Source organism: Myxocyprinus asiaticus, chromosome 27 (assembly GCF_019703515.2).
Source record: "Myxocyprinus asiaticus isolate MX2 ecotype Aquarium Trade chromosome 27, UBuf_Myxa_2, whole genome shotgun sequence".
Taxonomy (NCBI): Eukaryota; Metazoa; Chordata; class Actinopteri; order Cypriniformes; family Catostomidae; genus Myxocyprinus; species Myxocyprinus asiaticus.
The window spans coordinates 28,718,968-28,742,710 of record NC_059370.1 but is presented as its reverse complement, the minus strand read 5'-3'; the positions used below and the strand labels follow the sequence as shown (position 1 = coordinate 28,742,710).

General features: G+C 38.1%; 1 protein-coding gene across 6 annotated transcripts in view; it reads right to left on the bottom strand.

The window, feature by feature from the left end:
• The window catches only part of LOC127418264 (rho guanine nucleotide exchange factor 6-like), a 59,287-nt gene that overhangs the window by 10,311 nt on the left and 25,233 nt on the right, over positions 1-23,743 (bottom strand). For all 6 annotated transcript variants that reach the window (XR_007893399.1, XR_007893400.1, XM_051658770.1 and 3 more), the window contains 12 exons: positions 23,627-23,743; positions 23,439-23,509; positions 13,679-13,773; positions 13,453-13,548; positions 12,732-12,854; positions 5,249-5,387; positions 4,727-4,786; positions 3,496-3,642; positions 2,608-2,694; positions 2,374-2,455; positions 478-593; positions 189-356 (listed from right to left, as the gene is read on the bottom strand). The exon at positions 23,627-23,743 is cut by the window's right edge and continues 88 nt beyond it. Coding sequence is in view for 4 of the 6 variants with exons in the window: in XM_051658770.1 (XP_051514730.1) it covers positions 189-356; positions 478-593; positions 2,374-2,455; positions 2,608-2,694; positions 3,496-3,642; positions 4,727-4,786; positions 5,249-5,387; positions 12,732-12,854; positions 13,453-13,548; positions 13,679-13,773; positions 23,439-23,509; positions 23,627-23,743 (1,301 nt within the window). In the remaining 2 variants the exon portion in view is untranslated. The remainder of the gene's footprint in view (positions 1-188; positions 357-477; positions 594-2,373; positions 2,456-2,607; positions 2,695-3,495; positions 3,643-4,726; positions 4,787-5,248; positions 5,388-12,731; positions 12,855-13,452; positions 13,549-13,678; positions 13,774-23,438; positions 23,510-23,626) is intronic.

Genomic DNA, 23,743 nt, shown 5'->3' with positions numbered 1-23,743 from the left:
ACAACCTGTGGTAAAGATAATGGAGGCTGCGTACTGAACAATGCATCAGGCATTACAAAATTTACAATCAGAGTAACTGTGTGTGTGCACAGGTTTCCTGTTAGGACCACTGAGCATGCAGAGAGGTAAATTACGCTCCCACTCAAGAACTCTTATGACTAATTTCCAGACTGTGTCAGAAGGCGTACCTCTTTATAGCCCATAGCGGCGGAAGGCTTGAGGGGCGGCGCAGGCCTTAGGCAACTTAAGGACCAAGGTTTGGTGATCTTGGTGGGTTCGAGGGGGCCTCGGTTAGCCACAGGAGCACCGAAACCCGGCAAGTGGTGGGTCATGGTTGTGTGCTTACCCTCAACATTCTTCCAATGCAAAACACATAACAAAATAAGTTTGTCTTGAAGTGCATCATATTTAGAATACATATTGTGTCAAGTATGTTGTTTTCTGTAAATTTGCAAGGATCCAAACAGATCCAGACACCTTCAATATTGTCCCAACTGGACTTCCTTCCTTGGCGTAAGCATGAAGATGGTCTAACCACTCCTGCTGCTCCTGTGAACTATTGCAGAACACCATGATGTGATCTATCGTTCCTCCTAAAACACAAAATCAACATCATCCTCAAGGTAAAAGGAAAGAAACTTGTTGAAAAGATCATCACTGCTATTCACCATCATAATTTGTGTTTGAGGGTGTGTTCACACTTGTAGTTCGGTTCTCTTGGTCCGGACCAAAAAAGAAAATGTTACATTTAATCCTGGTTCGCTTAGCGTTCACACTGGCATTTTTAACACCGAACATAACGATACAAAACCAAACCAAAGGCATCAGGAAAAAGTCACAACCTGATTGGACAGCTTTTATGACGTATATTTTTTGACGGAACTTGCCAAAGATCCAAAACAATGCTGGCTGAAATGCGCTTGTTAGATTTATATATGTATATATGGTGGTATTTTTACCAGCTGAGAACAAACGAAGAGCTAATCAAATGTGTAAAGGAGTCAAAACAGCACCAGGAATTCCTCCGTTGCACACACAAACGAAGATATGCTGCAAGGACCGCTGACGGCAGTTCCGACGCCTGTACTGAACTGTAATGGGCAACACAGCTCCTATGATGAGAAGAACCAGGTATGCTTGAGGTCAGTATTAGGTAAATTACTTCCTGTTTTTGGTCCGTTTAGATGTCTTTGGTCCATGTTGCGTTCATATATCAATCGAACCGCACCAGAGTTCGTTTGGAAGCGGACTGAGACCCACTTTTCAGGCGGTCTCGGTCCACTTGTTTGGTGCGCACCAAGGTTCGGGTGAGTGTTCACACTTGTTCAAATGAAGCGCACTAACAGAGCAATCACACCAGAGTTCATTTTAATCGAACCAAACCTGCCAAGTGTGAACACACCCTTAGATACTGTTCCCAAGCATGGACTGCTGGTGTGTGGATGTCCTCATATGACTTCTTAACTAGCAGAATCAGTTTCACCTAAAAAGCCATGCTAGAATAGAAATTCATACTGGACTAAGCTGGTCTTTTCAGCATGGAAAATGTACCAAAAACAAAATAAAGTGTTAAAGTTTGTGCTTTCTTAACATTTTAGAAGTTGTTTTTTACAAATATCCAATAGAGGTAGACCGATATATCCTAACCGACAGTTGCTTTTATGAACTATTGGTTTTCAGTAATCGGAAAATCTACGCCAACGTTTTTTTTTATTCCTTTGTGTTGCTCTGTAGTCAGCGCTGGAGGATTCTACAATTAGATCGGAGTGGTTCTGCAGTAAAAGCGGCATCATGAGGTGAAATAAAAACATTCACGTGAGGATTTGCCGTTTCTAAATCTTTCATCATTGACAATATACATCCATATTTTTATCCTCACTTCAATGCACATTTTGTTATTTTGATTAGATAATCAAATGTTCTATGCACACAAAAAATAAAAAATAAAAAAATAAAAACAATTTTGGTTATAATTAGGATTTTTGTTGAACAAATTGCATCTGGGATTTTATTCCTTTTGGACTCATTTGTAGCCTCTATGTCTGTGCTCATCATAGTAAGGAAAGACTAAGAAAATTATTTAATTTAGTTATTCATTCTATTAAAACTACTGACCAATGAATTAATTATCGTACTTTTCCATCACCTTAGTTATCGGTAAAATCCACTTTGGTTGATCACTAATATCCCAAATACCACAAATGCTCTCTACTGGTTAAGCTAAAGCTTACTAGATGCTGCTGTTATATAAAAACCAGTCAAGAAACTAGCATTAATAGTAAATGGCAATCACAGTATGCATCTTTACAAGATATCGCGGTGAATGCACACACAAATGATGCTGTGTATAGATGTTTATGTACTAAAACAAACCTGTTATCTCAAAGGCATAATGGCCTGTTTCTGCATCCTCTGGCTGTTTGGTTACTGTGGTTCCTGTTAGCAGAATCCGTCCCTATGACACAAGAGGGTGGCAGTCACAAATGAGGGCCCTGTTCTTCACCCTTTCATACTGTATATAACAGGTGCTGATTGATGAAAAAAAAAAATTCTCCAAAATGAACCCCCATAATTCATTAGAGCAGTGTACCTTCCTTTCATACTTACCTGATAAATAAAGCCACTCATTCTAGGACTAGCCGACAACATGACTACCACATTAGGAAACAGCATGAAATATCGCTCTTCTTTATCCTAAAAAAAAAAAAAAAAACACATATGCACATTAAATTTAATATGCAAACAACATTAACAGTGCACATGATTTACCACCACTAAATAAATACAATCATATTGTTCAAGAGACAAATGCATGTGTATGGCATAAGAGCACCCATACATCAAACAAACACAAACATCATGTCTCTATGTCAAAAGGTTTTGTGCACTGTTCTAAAATGGTGGTCATCGTAATTGTTACAGCACTTATACATGATCGACAAATATCGTACCTTATCTTTAGAAAACCAAGATAAATTTCAGCTAAGCAAAAGAGAGAAAGAGACAGGGAATACATTGAACAGGAATGGAAGGAAAACACTCCGAATGACTTTAGCAAGTAAAACAATTTCACAATCATCCTACTAATTTCATCAGTACCCTCACACAGCACTTTTTCCATTAAGATTGCCATATTTGTTGGGTTGATAATGCATTCAGTGACCACAGATGCAAAACTTTTCAGGGCGGAGTTGAGCTGTTGACACTTGCAAATTTTCCATTTGTATGTTAAAACAAGTAATGTGAATCAAGAAATGAGTCTGTAGCTCTGGCCGTTAAATACAGAAGGACCCGATCAGCATTTTTGTGAATTTCCTTGTTTTGCACAAAGAATCTTGGTAAAACAGTAACTCCAGACATTTCATACAGTGTATTCTGACATCGTGCCAAAAAAACATGTTTAAAAAAACTTTTTACACATGTCACCATGTAGCTGTGAAAATAATGTGAGTTTGGGTTTCACTGCCACTTCTGGGTTGACACCCTCTTCCTCACCTCATTTGAGCTGCTCTGCATGTGGACCTGTGACATGTAGATAACCTGACCCAATGACTTCATGCTCTCGCCCTCCCAGCCCCGCACTGGCTCCGACAAGATCTGCAACTCCAGGTTCTTTCTTTTTCGCAGATCTTGACACTGAGTCTGAAAAAGACAGTTCAGATCTATTCAGTCAAACAGATATTAACAAGTTACAAAATATATGCATTTCATAAAATGAGAAAGTGGAAAGCCAAAAGTAAAACGGATACTGAAAATGTAACTGATGCGTAATGAAACATTGTTTAATAATCCAGTATAGAGCAGTTTACAACAACTTATGCGATTAACAAAATTAAGTAGAGAATACCAAAACTACTGACACTGTTTAGAAATCTGAATGAAATCGTCCACTATCTGAAAAAAAAAAAAATAAATTGTGGATTGCAGTAGTAAAATATTGTGGACTTGGTGTGAAAGGTGCTCAAAAAGCACCTTTTTCTCCACTCCAAAATTTCAGACATTTCTAAGACCTTCAGACCGTTTCCTAAAAACAACCTGGAAAATTAGAATATATTCTTCTGACTGGTGAATCTGTTGCAGAACACAGAGGTTGTTCTTTCTCTTCTACATATTGCAAGTCTTACAAGGCATAACATTTATGTTCCTAGCTGATGCTTTCCTAGCAAAGTGACAAATCACAGTTTCGGCAACTACCATGACAGGTAACTAAGAAAACTTCAGAAAAGGGGGAAGACCAAATCTACATTCTGCCTCCTCTAATGTGGTCTAAACTACAAAAATGGCACTGTCCCTCACCTGGTAGAGAAAAAAAGAGAATACATTGAAATGTTCCACAGAACACTGAGTTAGAAATAACCTGTGCTATAATTTACTACACTGAGACATTTGATCTCAGAAGCAACTGTCTATGGAATGACTCATCAATTCCTCATTTTTTTTTTTTTTTAAGACCACATCTTATAGACACACATTTGGAAACCTTAACCTTTACATTTCAGGTAACAGCAAGATCTCCAGACTGTAAAGTGCAGTGAATTAGTGGTGCGGTTTAATAATGAGGGTAAAAGGGAATTGGAGAAAAAAGATTTGAAATGTTTTGCCCTATAACAGGAAACTTCTCACTTCTGTCAAAACTCTGAACATGAGAAGACAAAATCACAAATAGAAGTGACACACAAGTACCAAGATCTAAATGGCAAGTATGTAAGAGAAAAATGCGACATACCACAAGATTCTTAAAAGCAACTGTTGCTTTCAGAATGTCGCTATAATCTGGATGGGCTTCCTAAAATGAAACAAATAGACATTAACATACATTGTAAGCAATGAAAACAGTTACATGACTGTCCATTAGTGTTGCACAATTAATTTTTAAGTAAATAAATTCAAGATTACGCTTACAGCTGCTGCGATTATTCATTATTCAAAATGATGATAAAGCAACCAATTTAGATCCACTTCCATTGTGTCAAAATGTTGTATTTGACGTGTTTTTTTGCAGCGTTAGAGCACTGTAACAAATCAGTCACATCTGTTGTGGGCATGAATGCACTGGTGAATCAGAAGGCCTATTAGTAAGGACAAAAGGTCTGATCCACATATGCATTAAGTATTTTAATGTAAATTCCATTCATTAAAATTAACAAAGCGATTACAATATCAAGGCAAATAATTGACAAAAATTATTTTTCTCATAATTGTGTAGCCCTACGGTCTACGAGTCTTGACCTTGGTGGCTTGCCGTTACCTCCACATGTCTCTCGAGCTCCTGCAGGAGAGTGGGGTACTTGTCAAGCCTCATGAAGGGTTTACTAAGGCTGGTGGTAAGAGTTAAGATCCCAGGAGCACTGGCGCCTTGACTCTCCATGAATCTGTCCAACTCTTCACTGTATAAGATATAAAAGTAGTGTTTCCTTTGAGACAGACTATTGTGGAGTTCTTGTAGAGTTCTTGTAGCTCAAACTGGTAAAGCTTGGTGCAAGCAACAGCAAGGTCATGGGTTTGATTCCAAGAGAAGATACTGAACAGGGCTTGAAATGAACACCCGCCAACTGAGGGTATTTAATGCACAGTGATGGGTAATTTTGCTAATCTATAAATATATATACACAATACATATATGAAACATCAAAGTGGCTGGTAAAAAAAAAAAATCAAAGTGTTTGGTAAAATTGGGCATTCACCCGCTAATGAATTTAATTTCATACCCTGATACTGAAAAAACAATAATAATCCGCTTTTGCCAAAAGCATAAATCTGGATTCCAACCCTTTTCGGCCAATTAATTTTCATGACTTTTCCATGACCTTTCCAAGTATCTGTGATTACTAAATACAGATTTTTAAAGAGGTCATGACATGAGGTATACAATTTTCCTTGATCTTTTGACATATGATGTATTGTGCTATAAATACATACTGCAAGTTTCAGAACTGAAAACGTCCTCCTTAATAGAAAAATAGCATTTAATTAAATCAAGCTCTAGAAATGGGCTGTTTGGAATTTGTGGAACTTGTGACATCACAAGGACCAAATACATATGACTGCCTCCAGCAAGACATCAACGCCTGTTTTTCATCATTGCACCCTTGGCCCCGCCCACTGGTGTTCACAGTCAGTAACAGGTGAAGAGGAGAGAAGGCCACGGGAGATTCATCTACAGCAAAGGGGAATTACACAGGCCACCTTCATGTGCCTATCTGGATTTAAATGTTTTTCTACACTAGATGAATGGCTTTGACCTTTTTAATGGATCTTGCACCGCTTTTAAAAGACGCGATATCAAGTTGTTTCCTATTGTTCTGAAGGTGTCCTGGACTGTTTTTGCACCCATCTGTGCTATATATAATTGTTGGTCTTTTGTAAGCATGCACTATATGGATGTCTTTTATTGTTTTGATGCTTTTCCAGCGATGTGCGCCGCATTTTAGGAGTGGTACAAGTGCAACTTTTAAGAACACATCTCATTGGAAGAGTCACACGATGCCACGTGAGGATCGGACGTGTGAACGGCGAGCTCTGCGCACTTTGCTAGTTTTAATACTTTTAATGACATAAACCAGTGAGATTCTATACACTGTTCCATAACTGTCCTAGGAGTTATGTCAAAGAATTCAAAATCCTAAGGCTCTGGAGATGTTAAATGACACTTATTGTGCTCAAGCTGATGCCCCCGAGCAGGCTGCAAGTCTGGGAGTCGATTTAGTCGTGGAGGTGCGGGAAATGCGGTGAGAGATGCTGAACATGTCGGCATTGCTGACGAAGGTCGTTGCTGACTTGGAGGACCATGCTGCGATACGTCAATCAATCACTGCCATGGAGGCGAAGTTCACTGATGTGGTTACAAGAGTAGGGGATGTCGAGAAATGGATCGATTATCTGGAGTCTTCGGAGAGGAAATTATCTGCTAATCCACTAGTGACCAAGGTGGATTTGGAGCATGTCTGGGAGAAGTTATATATGGAGAACTGTAGCCGGCGGAATAATGTCCGAATTTTCGGAGTTCCTGAGGGAGCAGAGGGACAATATACATTGAAGTTGCTGGATGGGCTCGACATAGCAGGCCATAAGATGGAAATTGAGCGAGCTCACAGGGTTCCTGCTCAGCGACCCGTGAAGGGAGACCCCGATCAATTCTGGCCAAATTTCTGAGATCATCCGATAAAGATCTTGTGTTACACGTTGCGAGGAGTAATGGAAGGCTTTCTTGGAAGAACCACATTTTTTTTTTTCCCAGACTTTGCGAATTCGACAAGAGAGAAATGTGATAGATTCAAGGAATGCAAGAAACTTTTACATCAACGGAAGGTCGCTTTTGCACTGATATTCCCGGCCAAATTGAGAACAGATGCTAAGGATGGCCGTAAAACATTCACATGCCCACAGCAAGCGATGTCCTTCATAAAGTCAATGGAGTAAGTCATCTTGTTGTACTCACGTTGCAGCTGAGTGGGCCGGCTCACTGAATATTTGCTTGACTGTTTGCAGAATCTGCATGCTTTTTTTTTGTGCTGGTTCCACCTAGTGGCTGGAGTTTATTTTGTAGAGTAACACACCTTCAGGACAGTTTTACAGATGAATCTACATGCTCTTTGTGCTTATTACGCCTATTGGCTGGAGTTTGTTTTATAGATTATCTTTTGCTGTGTAATTCTGTCTCACAAAATTTGTATAGAAACACCGGACATGAGCAATCTGTCGCGGGGTTTCACGTACGCGTGCATGGACTGTTTGAGTTTGGAGGGAGGGACGCCATTTGGCGCTGTCGTGCGCGGGGTTAATGGGCACGTTTTTCTTTTTTCTGTTTGTTTGGTTCTGGAGGATGTTCAGGTTTTGATGGTTGCACTAATGTTGGAATGTGGTCTTTATAATCTTGTTTTTGACACACAAACAATTTTTCTTATATGTCAAAATGTCAAAAGGTAATATGAGTGAATTGTCTCTCTCCACGTGGAATGTGAATGGGCTGGGGCACCCCATAAAAAGAAGGAAGGTTATTTCTCTTCTTAAGAGTAAGAAATATGATATAGTGTTTCTTCAAGAAATGCATCTTTCTCCACAGGAGAAAATTTGGGAGGATACGGGGTTGGCATTTTTTCTTTAGTGCTGGCTCGAGTAAGAGCAGGGGAGTCATTACGCTGATAAGTAAACATCTACAATTCAAATGTCTCAAACAGATTAAAGATAATTAAGGAAGAGTCATTACTGTTTTAGCTGAAATTCAGGGACAAAGTCTTATTTTGGCTAATATTTATGCACCTAACGTTTGCTTTTTTATAGATCTTGAAGGGATGTTGCAAGCTGCTGGCACCCCTCATGATACAATATTGGGAGGAGACTTTAATCTTTTGATGGACTCAGTCCTTGATCATAGTGAAGCAAAAGTGTGCAAGCCCCCTAGAGCAACACTGACGCTTCACAGGATGTGTAAATATCTTGGTCTTACAGATATTTGGAGACTTTTGAACCCATCTGGGAGAGACCATATATTTTTTTCCAACAGTCCATAAGATTTACTCTAGAATAGATTTTTTTAAATTTTTTATTTCCAAGTCCCTCATTTCATCAGTTGCTGATTGCTCAATTGGAAACGTTTTAGTCTCAGATCACGCCCTGGTGTGTTTAGAAGTGTTGCCACATATGGAGAAAAAGAAATCATATAGTTGGCGCTTAAATGTATCCCTTTTGCAAAATCCTGAATTCCAACAGATGCTAAAGGCTGAAATCAGTGTCTATGGAGACCAACTCGTCCTCGGTGTCCTCTGTGGGCGTGGCTTGGGAGGCACTTAAGGTGGTTCTTAGGGGTTGGATCATACAGTTTGCCTCATTCACCAAAAAATCCAAAGCAAAAGAACTCGTGGAATTGGAAGGGAATATTAAAAGTGCCGAGGCAGAGCTGAAGCGCCAAATGTCGTCAAATGGCCTCAGGGAATTGACCCGATTGAAATACAGATATAATACTATTTTGTCTTGGAAGGTGGAATTTTGGCTATTCTGGGCAAGACAGTCATACTTTGAGTCGGCGGACAAAGCAAGGAAGCTTCTGACTAGATATATAAAACAGAGTGAGTCTTTTTCTACCATTCCCCCAGCCACTGATATTAATAATGCTTTTAAAGATTCTATCTTGATCTCTATAGTTCCATGTCTTCGTCTACTGATGAGGATATTAGAAACTTTGTGGAACCATTAGAACTTCCTAAACTGACGACCGTAACTCTTCTGATAACATTAGGCGTTTCATTAATGTCATGTGGGCAATGGCGAACCATCAGACTCCAGTCGCTGCCACCTCACTTGACGCCGAAAAGGCGTTTGATATGGTAGAATGGGATTATATTTTTAAGATTTTGGAAAAGTATGGGTTCGGGAATACTTTTATTAGGTGGATTAAGTAACTTTATAGACACCCTGTAGCGGCGGCTCAAACGAATGGATTAATTTCAGTTTATTTTACTCTGGATAGGGGCACCTGGCAGGTTTGCCCTCTTTCCCCCTTGCTGTTCTGTCTTGCCATGGAACCATTAGCAGCCGTGATAAGAAAGGACGATGATTTTCCAGGGGTGGTGGCGGGAGGTGTGGCGCATAAGCTTTTGCTTTACACAGATGATATTTTATTATTTGTCTCTGACCCTACTAGATATATGCATTGCCTCCACAGAATTATTAATTACTTTTCTAAATTCTCAGGATACAGAGTGAACTGGTCTAAATCCAAAGCTTTGGCTCTGACAGCATACTGCCCGGCAACGGCTTTTCAGCTGGGCGCTTTCCAGTGGCCCAAACAGGGCATTAAGTACTTGGGTATTTTATTCCCAGCAAATTTGTGTGATAAAATTTGGACCCTTTAATAAAAAGGTTTAAGCGATGTGGACAGGTGGGCTTCATTAAATTTATCTTTGACTGGGAAGGTTAATGTTATTAAAATGAATTGTATTCCAAAATTCAACTACCTGCTACAATCTCTCCCCTCTCATATTTCAAGCAATTTGATAGCATAGCGAAGTCCTTCAGTTGGAATGGTAAACCTCCCAGATTACATTACAGTAAGTCACATAGGCCGATTGACAAAGATGGGCTAGGCCTTCCCAAGATTTTGTTTTATTATGCATTCGGTCTCGAACATTTGGCTCAATGGTTGCTTCCACCTGAGAGAGCCCCTCCCTGGTTTTGTATATAACAGGAAGTTCTTGCCCCTATTTCGCCATTGCAAAGCCTTTCTATCAAACTAACCGGAGAAGTTACACCCCGTTATCTCACATTTGCACTCGGTATGGACAAAAGTGTCCAGAGTGTTTAATTCGGACATTTATTTAAATGTTGCCTTGAGCATATGGCTGAACCCAAAATTATGTATTAATAAGTCCCCTTTCTGCTGGACAGAGTGGATTGAGAAGGAGGTTAATATGCTCGGTGACCTATATGAGAGTGGAGTGTTGAGATCCTTTGAAAAAAATGGTTCAACATTTTAAGATTCCCAGGTCTCAATTCTTTAGGTACTTACAGCTGTGCCACTTGCTTTGTGCTATTTTTGGGAGTAGCATACACCTCCCTAAAAGGTCATGAGGCATCAGTGTATTACTCCCTGCTAATTCAGAGTCTAGGGGACGAAGCTTCAAATTAAAACTTTACATTAACTGACATTATAAGTGGACCTCAAGGAAGAAAATAAAATTATAACAAAGAGCATGTCATGACCCATTTAAAAATAATTTTGATTCAGACAAATTTGCTAATAAATAATTTAGGCTAGATCGATTTGTGAACAGTTTTGACAAATACATTGAAAGACAGTTTCACTGAAAAATCAGACATAAGTATGGATTGTGAGCACGTTTTACTCCATACAAGAACAATATTTAGACAATTAAATATTTTAGAGTAGTGAAAAACTACAAAAATATATCTTCACATCATAATTTGTATGACTTTTGAGATTGTATACATTTTCATGTCTTTTCCAGGCTTGGAAAACACAATTTTTAAATTCTGATACTTCCAGGTTTTCCTTGACCGTGGGAACCCTGATAAATGTCGACGCATTTTCCTTTTCATTTTAACGAGTCTTGTTTTTCTAACGAGCAGCATGTTTACATATGATATACATGTCATATATTACAGTTTAATCAATTTGCAATCATGTCAACAATGACTTTCTCATATAATCGTAACAACTGCAGCTATGTTGGGGAAGGTGGTAGAGTGGGTGCAAAGAGTGTGCATCACTAGATGCCGAATTGTGATAAACCAGGTTTAGACTAAAGATGAATCATCTGAACATATGCCTTAACTACATGAACCGCGGAAAATGCTGCAAAAAGTTGCAGGGTGATATGTGAGAAAACGAAGAAAACACTTTTTTTTTTAAAGTGTGTGTTCTGCCTCAATCAGCATAACCACAGCTATAGATATCCTGTTGGGTTAGCGCGGTTTCCTGCGAGTTGGAGGCTTGCCTGAGTTGCCTTTTCACTCTGTCCTTCTGTCGTGGAGCATATTGAGGTGGAAGAAGAAAACTTACAGACACCTTGTTGTACCACATCATACAGGAAGTGTGTAAAATGTGGCTCAATCATCAGCCATTGTGAATACCAGTGAATTTCACATTTATATACCAAAGAAACAAAAACCTTAAAATGGAAACAGGGCAGCAGGATTACATGTTAAAACCGGCAAAAGGGACATTTGCTTAGGTTAAGTCACTGAGGTCAATGAATCATGGATGAATGAAAGCCTGGTAGTGACACCTGGTGGTTAATTTTTTTTTAACGCACACACGCACGCGTTGGTTTAGCTATCCTTATGAGGACCCTCCATAGACATAATTATTATTTTTATACTGTACAAACTATAGATTCTATCCCCTAACCCTACCCCTAAACCTACTCCTAACCCTCACAGAAACCTTTTTGCATTTTTACATTTTCAAAAAAAAAAACATCATTTACTATGCCATTTAATATTTAAATGCCACTGGCTGGTCCTCACAATGTAGGTGATCTCAAGTTTTACTATCCTTGTGGGAACATTTGGTCCCCACAAAGATAGTAAAACCTGTACACCCACACACACACACACAAAGTGAGATGATTTCTTTTTTTTGTGAACACAAAAGGAGATATTAACAGAAGAATGTCCAAGCTGCTCTTGTACAACGAAAGTGATTACAATAAAACTGAATGGTGACTACGGCTGTCAAGTAAGATTTTCCAAGGCCAGATTTTTAGGGAATAACAACCTGGAACACAAAACTATAATATGGCTTCAGAATGCTTTGAGTATTGTGCACAAGTCATATTGACTACTGTCATTATAATGTTTTGTCCTTTTAGAGCTTGACAGCCCATGGTCCCCATCCACTCTCACTTGTATAGAGTAGAGCAGCTCGGACATTCTTCGAAGGCAGGGGTTTTTCCTATTAATGGTCATGTTGGTGCCCTCTTCGGCATATCGCGGCGCCGTTTTGCGACTCGTTCGGCCTGTTTCGTGGCTAGCCCGCCGGTTCTCCCTATGGCCAGTCCGCCCCTGACCCCCACCTACCACTGTTAAGAAAACATTTAGTGCTAGCCCAAACTCAAAATCACTGTTTAAAAAAAAGAAGTTCTCACTTCAGACCGCTCAAACAAACAGAGCAATGTTTTGAATGTGCTTCAATCTATGAATGGCTACCTATGAATGAACTTTAATTCCATGCAAAGGCTGATAGCAAATACCATTATTTATGTGATACGGACCTGTGATCAGTGAGCACACCCACTGCAGAGGGATGGCTAGAGCAATAAGACAAGTAAAGAGTTCTGATCTGACACATCAGATTCAGGTAACAGCCCCCAATGCGTTGCTGGCCCTCTGGAATCCTGAAAGGCAAAAATACACAAACAACAGATGCTCAGATCAGCCATGCTAAATACTTGCTTTTATACATTATGCGACACTGGGCTTCAACCCATTTAAATTACTTGACGAATGCAGTTCTTTCCTCTGTTGACATATTTTCTATTGAAACAGAATGCTGGGGTGGTGCATTTTGAAGGGCTAGTCCTTTTTTTAAATAGCCATTTGGATTTATTTATATTGCAGCCATAAACCATGATTTGCTTCTTGCTAGTTGGTGGTTTATGGTTTTAGGGACATTCTCATCCTAGAGAGCATTTAATTTGATAAAAAAATCTGTGTAATACAAAATGTGTCATCAATATGTTTGGCTGGACTTCTTGGAAGAGAAAAATTATAATTTCAATCTGCATATCAGCTGAAAGTCTGGATAAAACGTCAACTTTTAGGAGAACAGACAGAGACTAAAAACCACAAAGCTCTTTGGTTCAATGGGGTCTTTAACGTTTCACCACAAGATGGTGCTATATACAGTATATATAGTGAACACAGAGCCAAGCAATCATTTTAGTTTTCAGCATGCTTTATAAATACTCTTGCATGCTGAAACACAGCTCTTACTTGGTGCACTCCTCTAATGCAAGACACAGTCCCTGTTGGAAAGAGAGTATGTCTTCTAAGTTGCCATTCAGGCTGGAGAAGTCCGCATTGGAGAGCCTGCAGAGAAACACACAGAACAGTCATTGTCCACATGGGTATTCACTGACTGATCCAGTTTTCCAAAATGTCAATGTCTTTGATATCAAACGTCCCTACAGCCATGGTAACATCTGGATTTCCCTCTTACTTGTCACTAGTCTGTAGAGGGCGCAGGTAGCAGCCTAGTACCATTTGCATTTCTTTGACAAACTCTCTCTCATGTTCCAAGATGTCTTGCACCACCTGAGAGACAAAAACCACAGCAGCACCACAGTATAAGAAATGCTTAAAAAAACAAAACAATCATTACATTAGTGGTTCTCAACTGGTGGGGTACTGGCCTGTTCTGATCACAGACAGCAGGGAGAAACTATGCCAAATGCAAAAAATAAAATGCAACTAGCCACAGTATTGTGCACTTAAGATAACAAAAAAAAAAAAAAAAATGAACATATCAACTGTTGTTATGATAAAGAAGGAAAAAACACTTTCTGTATCTTTTGTTACTGATGTCAGTGCTGTGTGTCCAATCAGACTCTTTAGGCTTTTTGCCACAAATTTATCATTTGGTACAAGCCAGCCAAATTAGGCAGATGCCAACATGGACAGGTTGTGTGACATGACCTCATTTTCGAGAACCATGAACAAAAGTACCGAAGGTAAAAGAAATATGAACCAGACAACATTAAATGCCAGTTCACCTGCAACAAGGATGAACGCGGTTTGAGCGGACCGTTATTTTTTTCTTTTTTTAATACAGTAAATTGTTGCCTGACATCTATCAGAATTCAAGAGACAATTTCGTATTCAGCCAATGTCATATTAAACCTTTAATTAATTCATACCTCAGGTCTTTGGTGACCTGGGACCTCATTCCACATCCTGTACCTCATCCATTTTTTTTGGATTTATGTACACATCTCTTTAGTACTCCTCAATATTTCTCTTCTGTATAATAAAAAAAAAGCAAAATTGCCCAAAAATTTTTATATATATATATATATATATATATATATATATATATATATATATATATATATATATATATATATATATATATTCACTGGCGGCCAAAAGTTTGGAATAATGTACAGATTTTGCTGTTTTGGAAGGAAATTGGTGCTTTATTTCATCAAAGTGGCATTCAACTGATCACAAAGTATAGTGAGGACATTACTGATGTAAAAAACAGAACCATCACTATTTGAAAAAAGTCATTTTTGATCAAATCTATTTCCAGCAGCCATCACTCCAACACTTGACATTATATCAAACACAGCTGAAAGCTATTTTATTTCGTTAAATGAAGCATAACATTGTCTTTGTGTTTGCTTTTGAGTTGCCATAGTATGCAATAGACTGGAATGTCTTAAGGTCAATATTAGGTAAAAAAAATGGCAAAAAAGAAACAGCCTTCTCTAGAAACTAATCAGTCAATCATTGTTTTGAGGAATGAAGGCTATTCAATGCTTGAAATTTCCAAAAAACAGAAGATTTCATACAAAGGTGTACACTACAGTCTTCAAAGACAAAGGACAACTGGCTCTAACAAGGACAGAAAGAGATGTGGAAGGCCAGATGTACAACTAAACAAGAGAATAAGTACATCAGAGTCTCTAGTTTGAGAAACAGACACCTCACATGTCCTCAGCTGACAGCTTCATTTATTTCTACCCGCTCAACACCAGTTTCATGTACAACAGTAAAGAGAAGACTCAGGAGTGCAGGCCTTATGGGAAGAATTGCAAAGAAAAAGCCACATTTGAAACAGAAAAACAAAAAGAAAAGGTTAGAGTGTGCAAAGAAACACAGACATTGGACAACAGATAATTGGAAAAGAGCATTATGGATCTTAAACCCATTGAGCTTTTGTGGGATCGGCTAGACTGTAAGGTGCATGAGAAGTGCCCGACAAGACAGCCACATCTATGGCAAGTTCTACATTAAGCATGGGGTGAAATGTCACCTGAGTATCTGGACAAACTGACAGCTAGAATGCCAAGGATCTGCAAAGCTGTCATTGCAAAGAGGATTTTTTGATGAGAAATCTTTGTAGTTTAAGAAGTTCTGAAATTTTCCCCACATTGTAATAGTAATTTTTCACTTTATTAATGTCCTGACTATACACTGTGACCAGTTGAATGCCACCTTGGTGAATAAAAGTACCAATTTCATTCCATAACAGCAAAATCTGTACATTATTCCAAACTTTTGGCCACCAGTGTGTGTGTGTGTGTGTGTGTGTGTATATATATATATATATAGACACACACACACACACACACACACACACACACACACACACACACACACACACAAAAACACACACATACAGGTTTGCTGCAGAATTTTTAAAATCAAATTTAAGACTTTAGACCTTTTTCAAGACCTGAACAAATAAAATGAATACCCTATCCCCATTCCAAAACAAACCCATCTCAAAACAATCTCAAAATAAATCATGTATCACAGACTCTTACTTAAACAGGCAGGGGCACACATTCAGCAAGGTCTTAACATTGCTTATCAGTAAAACACGGTAGGATATATGCAAGTTTAAAATACTCATAGATGTGGAAAACATGTCTTATCACATTAAAATGCACCATTATATAAATAAATACAAATTAGGTCAACCGATATTGGATTTTGCTGATACGACAATGTGTTGAAAGGCAATTAATCTGCCAAAAGTTTTTAAAATTGGTAGCCTATATTAAATGCTCTTAGTGTTTCCTTCCTGTGATGGGGAGGGCCAGACAGAGGCTACAAGGGTCCAAATTGAATTAAATTCCAGATTCAGTTTATGGTGCAAACAAAATGCCAATAATGAGAGGAAAAAAAAAATATTCATAGTGTGGAATTTTTAACTTTAAAGGCTGAAATACATTGGAGACTCTTCTTTTGAAATGTATGCACTTCACTTCTTCGAGCTGCTCATTCAAACAGATAAGGGAAAAAAATGTGCTCTCCTACAATAATCTACAACGTATTACAATATAAACATTTAAAAGTAAACATTGTCATATTTCATCAACACTACATCAACAGCTGATCTTTAGTTATAGTTTTGTCATAAATTTCCGATATGGTTTAATGATTGTGAACTGCTCTGCAACAGCTGAAAACACTCACAAGCACAAATCAAAAACACACAATAAAACATATACACATTAAGTAAAGCAACACACAGTAAAAATCAACACCTTCACATAGTAATAAAAGCAAGTCTATACAAATGACTTATTAAACGAGACTTAAAAACAGACACATATTCAGCAGATCCAATATCCCAGGGCAGGCTGCTCCATAATCATGGGCCTTCACTACAAATGCTCTATCACCTTTTGTTTTGCATCTGGATCTTGGAACAGCCAACAGTTCATGACAAGAAGATCTAAGAGGTCTAACTGTTTCATAAGGTCTTACAAGTTCTGCTAAATATTCTGGCGCCAACCCATGTAATGCCTTATATGTAATTAATTAAATCTTCAAATCAACCCTAAAATGAATTGGTCACCAATGCAAAGAAGCTAAAAATGGAGTAATATGATTAAAATAACTAAAATAGCTAGACAAAAGTCTAGCTGCAACATTTTGCACTGATTGTAGCAGTGCTAAAGTGGGTTGATTTAACACTAAAAAAGGCCATTACAATATGAATAAACATTACAATATGAACAAGTATGAGTTTCTCTGTATCCTTGACACTCAAGACATGTCTCACCTTGGAAATGTTCCTTAACTGATAAAAACAAGATTGAACTAACTTCTTGACAATTAATTCATTTTAATTAGTATCAAAATAGACTCCCAAATTTTTCACCACCTGCTGAATATTTAGGACCACCTTATATAATGCTGACTCAAACTGACTTTTTTTTTTTTAAGAATCATTGCCAATTATAACAATCTCTGTTTTATCAGTATTTAATTTAAAGAAATTACATGCCATACAATTTTTTATGCATGTACACATAAGGGATGTAACGGTTCAAATTTCTCATGGTTTGGTTTTTATCACAGTTTTTGGGTCACTGTTTCAGTATGGTTCGGTATTTGCAATGTTCAGAAAAAAAAAAATATTACTGCCAAATCCAAAAGTAAGAACACACTATGTCACTTTAACAGGTTTGCCCTCAATCCAAATCATGGTTTTACTACAGTAACCATATTTTAATCATGGTATTTTTAGTAAAATCATTAACCACAAAATCAATATGGTTACTGTCATGGTTACTATATGGAAACTACAGTATTACTGTTGTAAAACCATGGTTAATTGTATCAAAACCATGATTTCTGCTAAGAAAACCATGGTGACAGCAGTCATGGTTATTACAGTCATGGTTACTACAATATTACTATAGTAAAACCATGGTTAAGGGACCTTAACTAAAAAAAAAAACTAAAAAAAAAAAACATTTTCTCTAATTACTAAATCAACATTTTAACTTAATACCTGCACTATTACGCTGCATGCATCAACAAAGTGCATTTCAAACTTAACACTAGGGATGTGTCCTAAGCCGAATACCTTATTCGGAAAGGCACGAATAATGGCTTCAAAACGAATAACAGATTCATCCAAATAATATAAAAAATATTTATATAACTGATTATCCAAAAAGCACAAGGATAGAGCAGCATTTTAAATAAACATGAATTTATGAATCTGTGCAGCCAATATTTCTGAGTGTAAACCTTATGAATGAAAATACACACGTTGTGATTTCAGATCGGATGGGTGTGGTCTTGACTCCGTTTGCGGTCTCTGTGCGGGTCTGGAGCTTGTCAAGTGTTACATTAACTAAGATACGACATCATGTACACTTTCCACTTCTTGAAATGTCTATGTTAATGTATCACACGTGATTCTCATGTATTTATTAATAGCCTACACCTGAGCGCGATGTTAAATTCCTGACCTGAAGTGATTTAACGTCGGAGCTCGTCTTTCCGTCTCTTAAAGTTGACCACATTAATATCCACATCAGCAATTAAAGTAATTAACTGGTTAAGACTTTATTCCAAACAAAAGTTCAAATGCTCCATTGAGTATTCATCTATTAGGAATATTCCTCCGTGCTCCGTCTTTTTTTTTCTCCTTCTTTAAACTGTGCTAAATTTGAAAATGTTGTGTTCTTGAACTCTGGTAAGGTGCTATATACATTAAACATTATAATTAACTACATAATGGTGTCCTATCGTAAAAAAATTCCTGATAGACTTACGGGACTTTCACCTGTTTGTAGGCTATATTGATTTTATTTTAATTTATTTTAATGTTTGAATTTGTATTTATTATTCACTGCAAAATGTGTGCTTGACAGTTCACATTTTGCTTGACACTTAGTGCCTCCAGAATAATTTAGTTAAACATGCACAGAAAAATTTAAATTCTGTTTCATGCAGATATTAATATCCTAAATACCACCATATTCCACAGTTAATGTAGCCTACAAATTCAGCTTCATCTGAGTAAAAAAAAACAAAAAAAAAAAAACAAATATTTTTGTAAATAATTTTATTTTATAATAATAATTATTATTATTATTATTATTATGAAAAGGCATATACTACAAATGTAAGAGCAGGGTGTTTCATTTAGTTTTGACGCACTTCTGGTTTAAGCCCCACCCACACCCGGTTCTATCCGAAAACAGAGACAGATAATTTTGTCATATGAACAGATACAAATACAGATAATGGCTTCGCTACACCCCTACTCAACACAACACATATTCACCAGTTGGAAGCTGTACATCACTATAGAAAGAATAACCTTGCTATTAAAATGGATACGAGAGGAGAGCCACATGACGCCATGCGAAGGGCAGACGTGTGAGAGACAGCTCTGCGCACTTTGCTAATTTTTTTAATTATTTTCATGATATAATCAGGTGAAATTCGATACACCCAGTTACACATTTACTGTTTGAGGTAAACATGGCAAAGAAGTCAAAATCCTCGGGCTCTGAAGACATTAAAAGACACTTACGGGTTCAAGATGAAAGCCCAGACAGGCCTGTGGACCGGGGACTCGATTTGGATGGGGCAGTGGGAGAAGGAATCCAGCGTCAATGATGAAGGTACTTGCAGACTTGGAGGATCTCGCTGTAATACGTCGATTGATTATGGCGATGGAAAAAAAATTCTCTGAGCTAGTCACAAGAGTGATGGATGTTGAAAAACGAATCGATTATTTGGAGGCATCAGAGAGGGAATTAGCCGCTAATCTGCCCGCGACCAAAGTTGATTTGGAACGTGTTCTTGAAAAGCTTAAAGATCTTGAGAATAGAAGGCACAGGAATAACATTCGAATTGTTGGAATTCCTGAGCATGAGGAGGGCAGAGATATAGTGAAATTCCTAGACTAGCTTTTCCCGAGTCTGCTCGACATAACAGGCCACAAGCTGGAAATCGAGCGAGCTCAGAGTCCCGGCTCGCAGATCTGCTGAGGGAGACAGGCCCCGATCGATTCTGGCCAAATTTTTTAAAACATCCGATAAAGATCTCGTGTTGCGCCAGGTGAGGAGCAAAGGAAAGCTTTCTTGGAAGAATTACAATATCTTCTTGTTCCCGGACTTTGCAAACTCAACAAGAGAGAAACGCGATCGGTTTAAGGAATGCAAGAAACTCTTACATCAGTGGAAGATCACTTTTGCTCTGATGTTTCCGGCCAGACTGAGAATAAACACCAAAGTATTTACATGTCCCAATCAGGCAATGTCTTTTATTGAAACAATGGGTGAGTAACCATTGGGTGTTTTTCTTGTGAGTGGATTGGCTCAATGTACATGCTCTGGCTTTCGGAAGAAGCTGGGCGCCATTTTTTTTTTCTTTTTGTGTTGGCTCCACCGAGTGGTTGGAGTTTGTTTTGTTTTGTGGATTAACAGTTTTCCTTAAAGAAACTTTTGCATTGACGGAAGATCACTTTTACAATGAAGATCCCGGGCAGATTGAGAATAGACACTACGGATGACCGCAAAATATCTACATGCCCACACAAAGGATGTCTTTTATAAAGTTGGCGGACTGTGTAAATCATGGGATATACTTTTATGCGGCCTCCGAGTGAATTGACTCTTGACCATCCGAGGAACCGGGATGCGTGTTTCGTTTCCTTTTGTGCTGGTCCCGCCTAGCGTTTGGAGCTTGTTTTGTTAAACAACACTACTTCGGGACAGTTATGGATGAATCTGTCAGTTCCTTGTGCTTATGCCTCCTGTTGGGTGGAGTATTTTCGTGGGACATTGGAATGATTATGTCATTGCTGCACTCATCAGCTGGCTCACTGAAGATTCGTTTGTCTGACCGAGGAAACTGAACAGCTTTATATCGGCTGGAATTTGTTTTGTGAAGGAACACACCTTCGAGACAGTTCTGTGAATGAGTCTATACGTTCTTTGTGTTTATTCTGCCTATTGGCTGGGGTTTGTTTTACAAAATATTTGATGTTACGTAATTTTGCCTTACAACTTTGTGAGGCAAAATTGAGCAATCCGATGGCAAAGTTGTCGCGGGGGCTCTCATAGGCGTACAAGGACTCTTTGAGTTTAAAGGGATTGACACTGGTTGTCGCAGTTTTTAAGTGAGTATGATTATTATGTGTGTGTATGTATATATATATATATATATATATATATATATATATATATATATATATATATATATATATATATATATATATATATATATATATATATATATATATATATATATATGTGTGTATGTGTATGTATGTGTGTGTATGTATATATTTACTTGTGTGACCACAGGATTGTTTTTTGGGGAGGAGGTGGTTGTGGGGTTTAAATGTTGTGTGTGTGTGTGTGTGTGTGTGTGTGTATATATATATATATATATGTTTCTTGTTATTATAAGATTTAATAAAAAAATGTTAATTACAAAAGAAAATGCATGCATTTACCGATTAAACAATAACCAGTATTTTTCTTACATATGTATACTTGGGTACCAAGTGAGCACTACAATTTCCATCTTTAAATGAAAAACAGCATTGCTGTTCACCGGCATATGTTATGTTTTCGGTTCCTCTCTAACACTCATAGTAACGAGAATTAATGCAATAAAACTGCAAAGAGGAAAAAAAAAAAAAGGATACGAGAAGGGCTGTTGTAACAGGGCTCGTGTTTTTTTTTTTCTCCCCTTTTCTCCCCAATTTGGAATGCCCAATTCCCAATGCGCTCCAAGTCCTCGTGGTGGCATATTGACTCGCCTCAATCCGGGCGGCAGAGCACGAATCTCAGTTGCCTCCGCGTCTGAGACCGTCGATCCGTGCATATCATGTGGCTTGTTGAGCGCATTACCACGGAGACGTAGCGCGTGTGGAGGCTTCACTCTATTCTCCGTGGCATCCACACACAACTCATCATGCATCCCACCGAGAGCAAGAACTACACATTATAGCTACCACGAGGAGGTCACCCCATATAACTCTACCCACCCTAGCAACTGGGCCAATATGGTTGCTTAGGAGACCTGGCTGGAGTCACAGGGCTCGAGTGTTTTAATCATATGCGAAAATCCCAAATCCTTATCACCAGAATAGGGCAAAATAACATTGGCAATGAAAACCCCGTGCTTTAGTTATTGTTTCATGTCTGAATTAGCACTGAGTGCCTGCTTAAAAACGGAAGGAAGTGTGTGCAGTTTCGGGCTCACCTGTGGCTCTGCGTGCTATTTATCCCTGGGTGATGTCGGCGTGAATTATTAATAATATATCATTGTATTACCAGTACACGACACTCGCACTGAGCGATGTCAGAAAAGAGTAAACGTTTTTTGACCATCGCTGTTGTAACTGACTGCCAAAAGAAAATGTTCCAAACAGGAGATTTAAATAACAAAGGGGGCTTCTTTATCAGCAGTTGGTTTTCTCTGCTTGGCACTTGCCATTTTCAACTAAACACAATGCATGCAGAACAGTGATGTCATGAAGTTGACCCACGTGAAACACAGGCTGAGTGTATCCATTTACAGATCCATTCAGGTACATTAGTGGTGGTTGTAACTGTGCGTCTACTGGACGCTTAGTTTTATTTCTACTCCAGGTGCGTTATTAAACTTGAGGTGAATCAATGCTTACCGAACCGTGGGTGGCGAACCATCCAGTTCATTTTTTGGCCGAGAACAATTACAACCCTAGTACATATACATATTACAACATGCTATTTCTTACAAAAAGTGCCACTGATGTTTCAGTGATTGACTTGATTTGCAACTGACATTACTATTTGATGTAGAAACAACAAGGAATTAAACTATAGCAAGTGTAACACATGAACAGTATGATTTGGCTATTGTCATTTGGGTGTACTACTGAAATTTTGTAAGTTTTGTGACTATTTAGACTATTTTTCAATTATCCATGAGAAAATAAATATGTGTAGCTTATCTGTAACTCAGTACGTCTTTGACAGCCTGTTGCGTCTCATGAAATTTCAGTGTGAAAGTAATGAATCCTTTTCTATAGTTGTTGCTTCATCTCTTTGATAAAACATCAAAACATATAAGAATATATTCTATTTTATTACTTGCAGTCTTGAAAATGTTTTGAAAATTTGACACTATCTGGGAATTCTTTTAGATCCATTTGTGATAGATATACGTGCCCAAGGTATTTAATGATGTTTGGTGAAACACCCATGCATTTAAGGGAAAATAATTTTAAATATTGTTGGGCCTATGATTTATGGTAATATAAATTTCAATGTTTAATTGCAATTTTTTTTTTTGACTTTTGTACAATAAACAATTTAGGTACTGTCTTGGGTGATAACTCAATTTCCAATATATAATCCAGGTCCTGAAGCACAATCAGTTGAGAAACACTGCATTGGACGACATTCTTGATATTTGTTCATGCTTCTAAAAGAACTCACCACACTGTAATAATTTTTTGTTAGCTGAGGGACAACGAATCCTTTTAGCGCTTTTGGAGATATTGGTTTTTCTGTATAAAAGAAAGATACATTTTAGTTAAAGATCCACTGCTTTAATTATGGCCATTAAGGCAAATTCTATCAATGCTTTGATGCATGTAAGAGTTTATCTTGGATTGCTCACTCACCACATGGCTTGACCTCTCGGACATAGTTGCTAGGGAACCAGCCGGTCTTGCCATTAAGGGTTCCCTCCCACCATCCACCTTCCTCCTGGCGCGTGACGTGGATGAGCTCACCCTTGC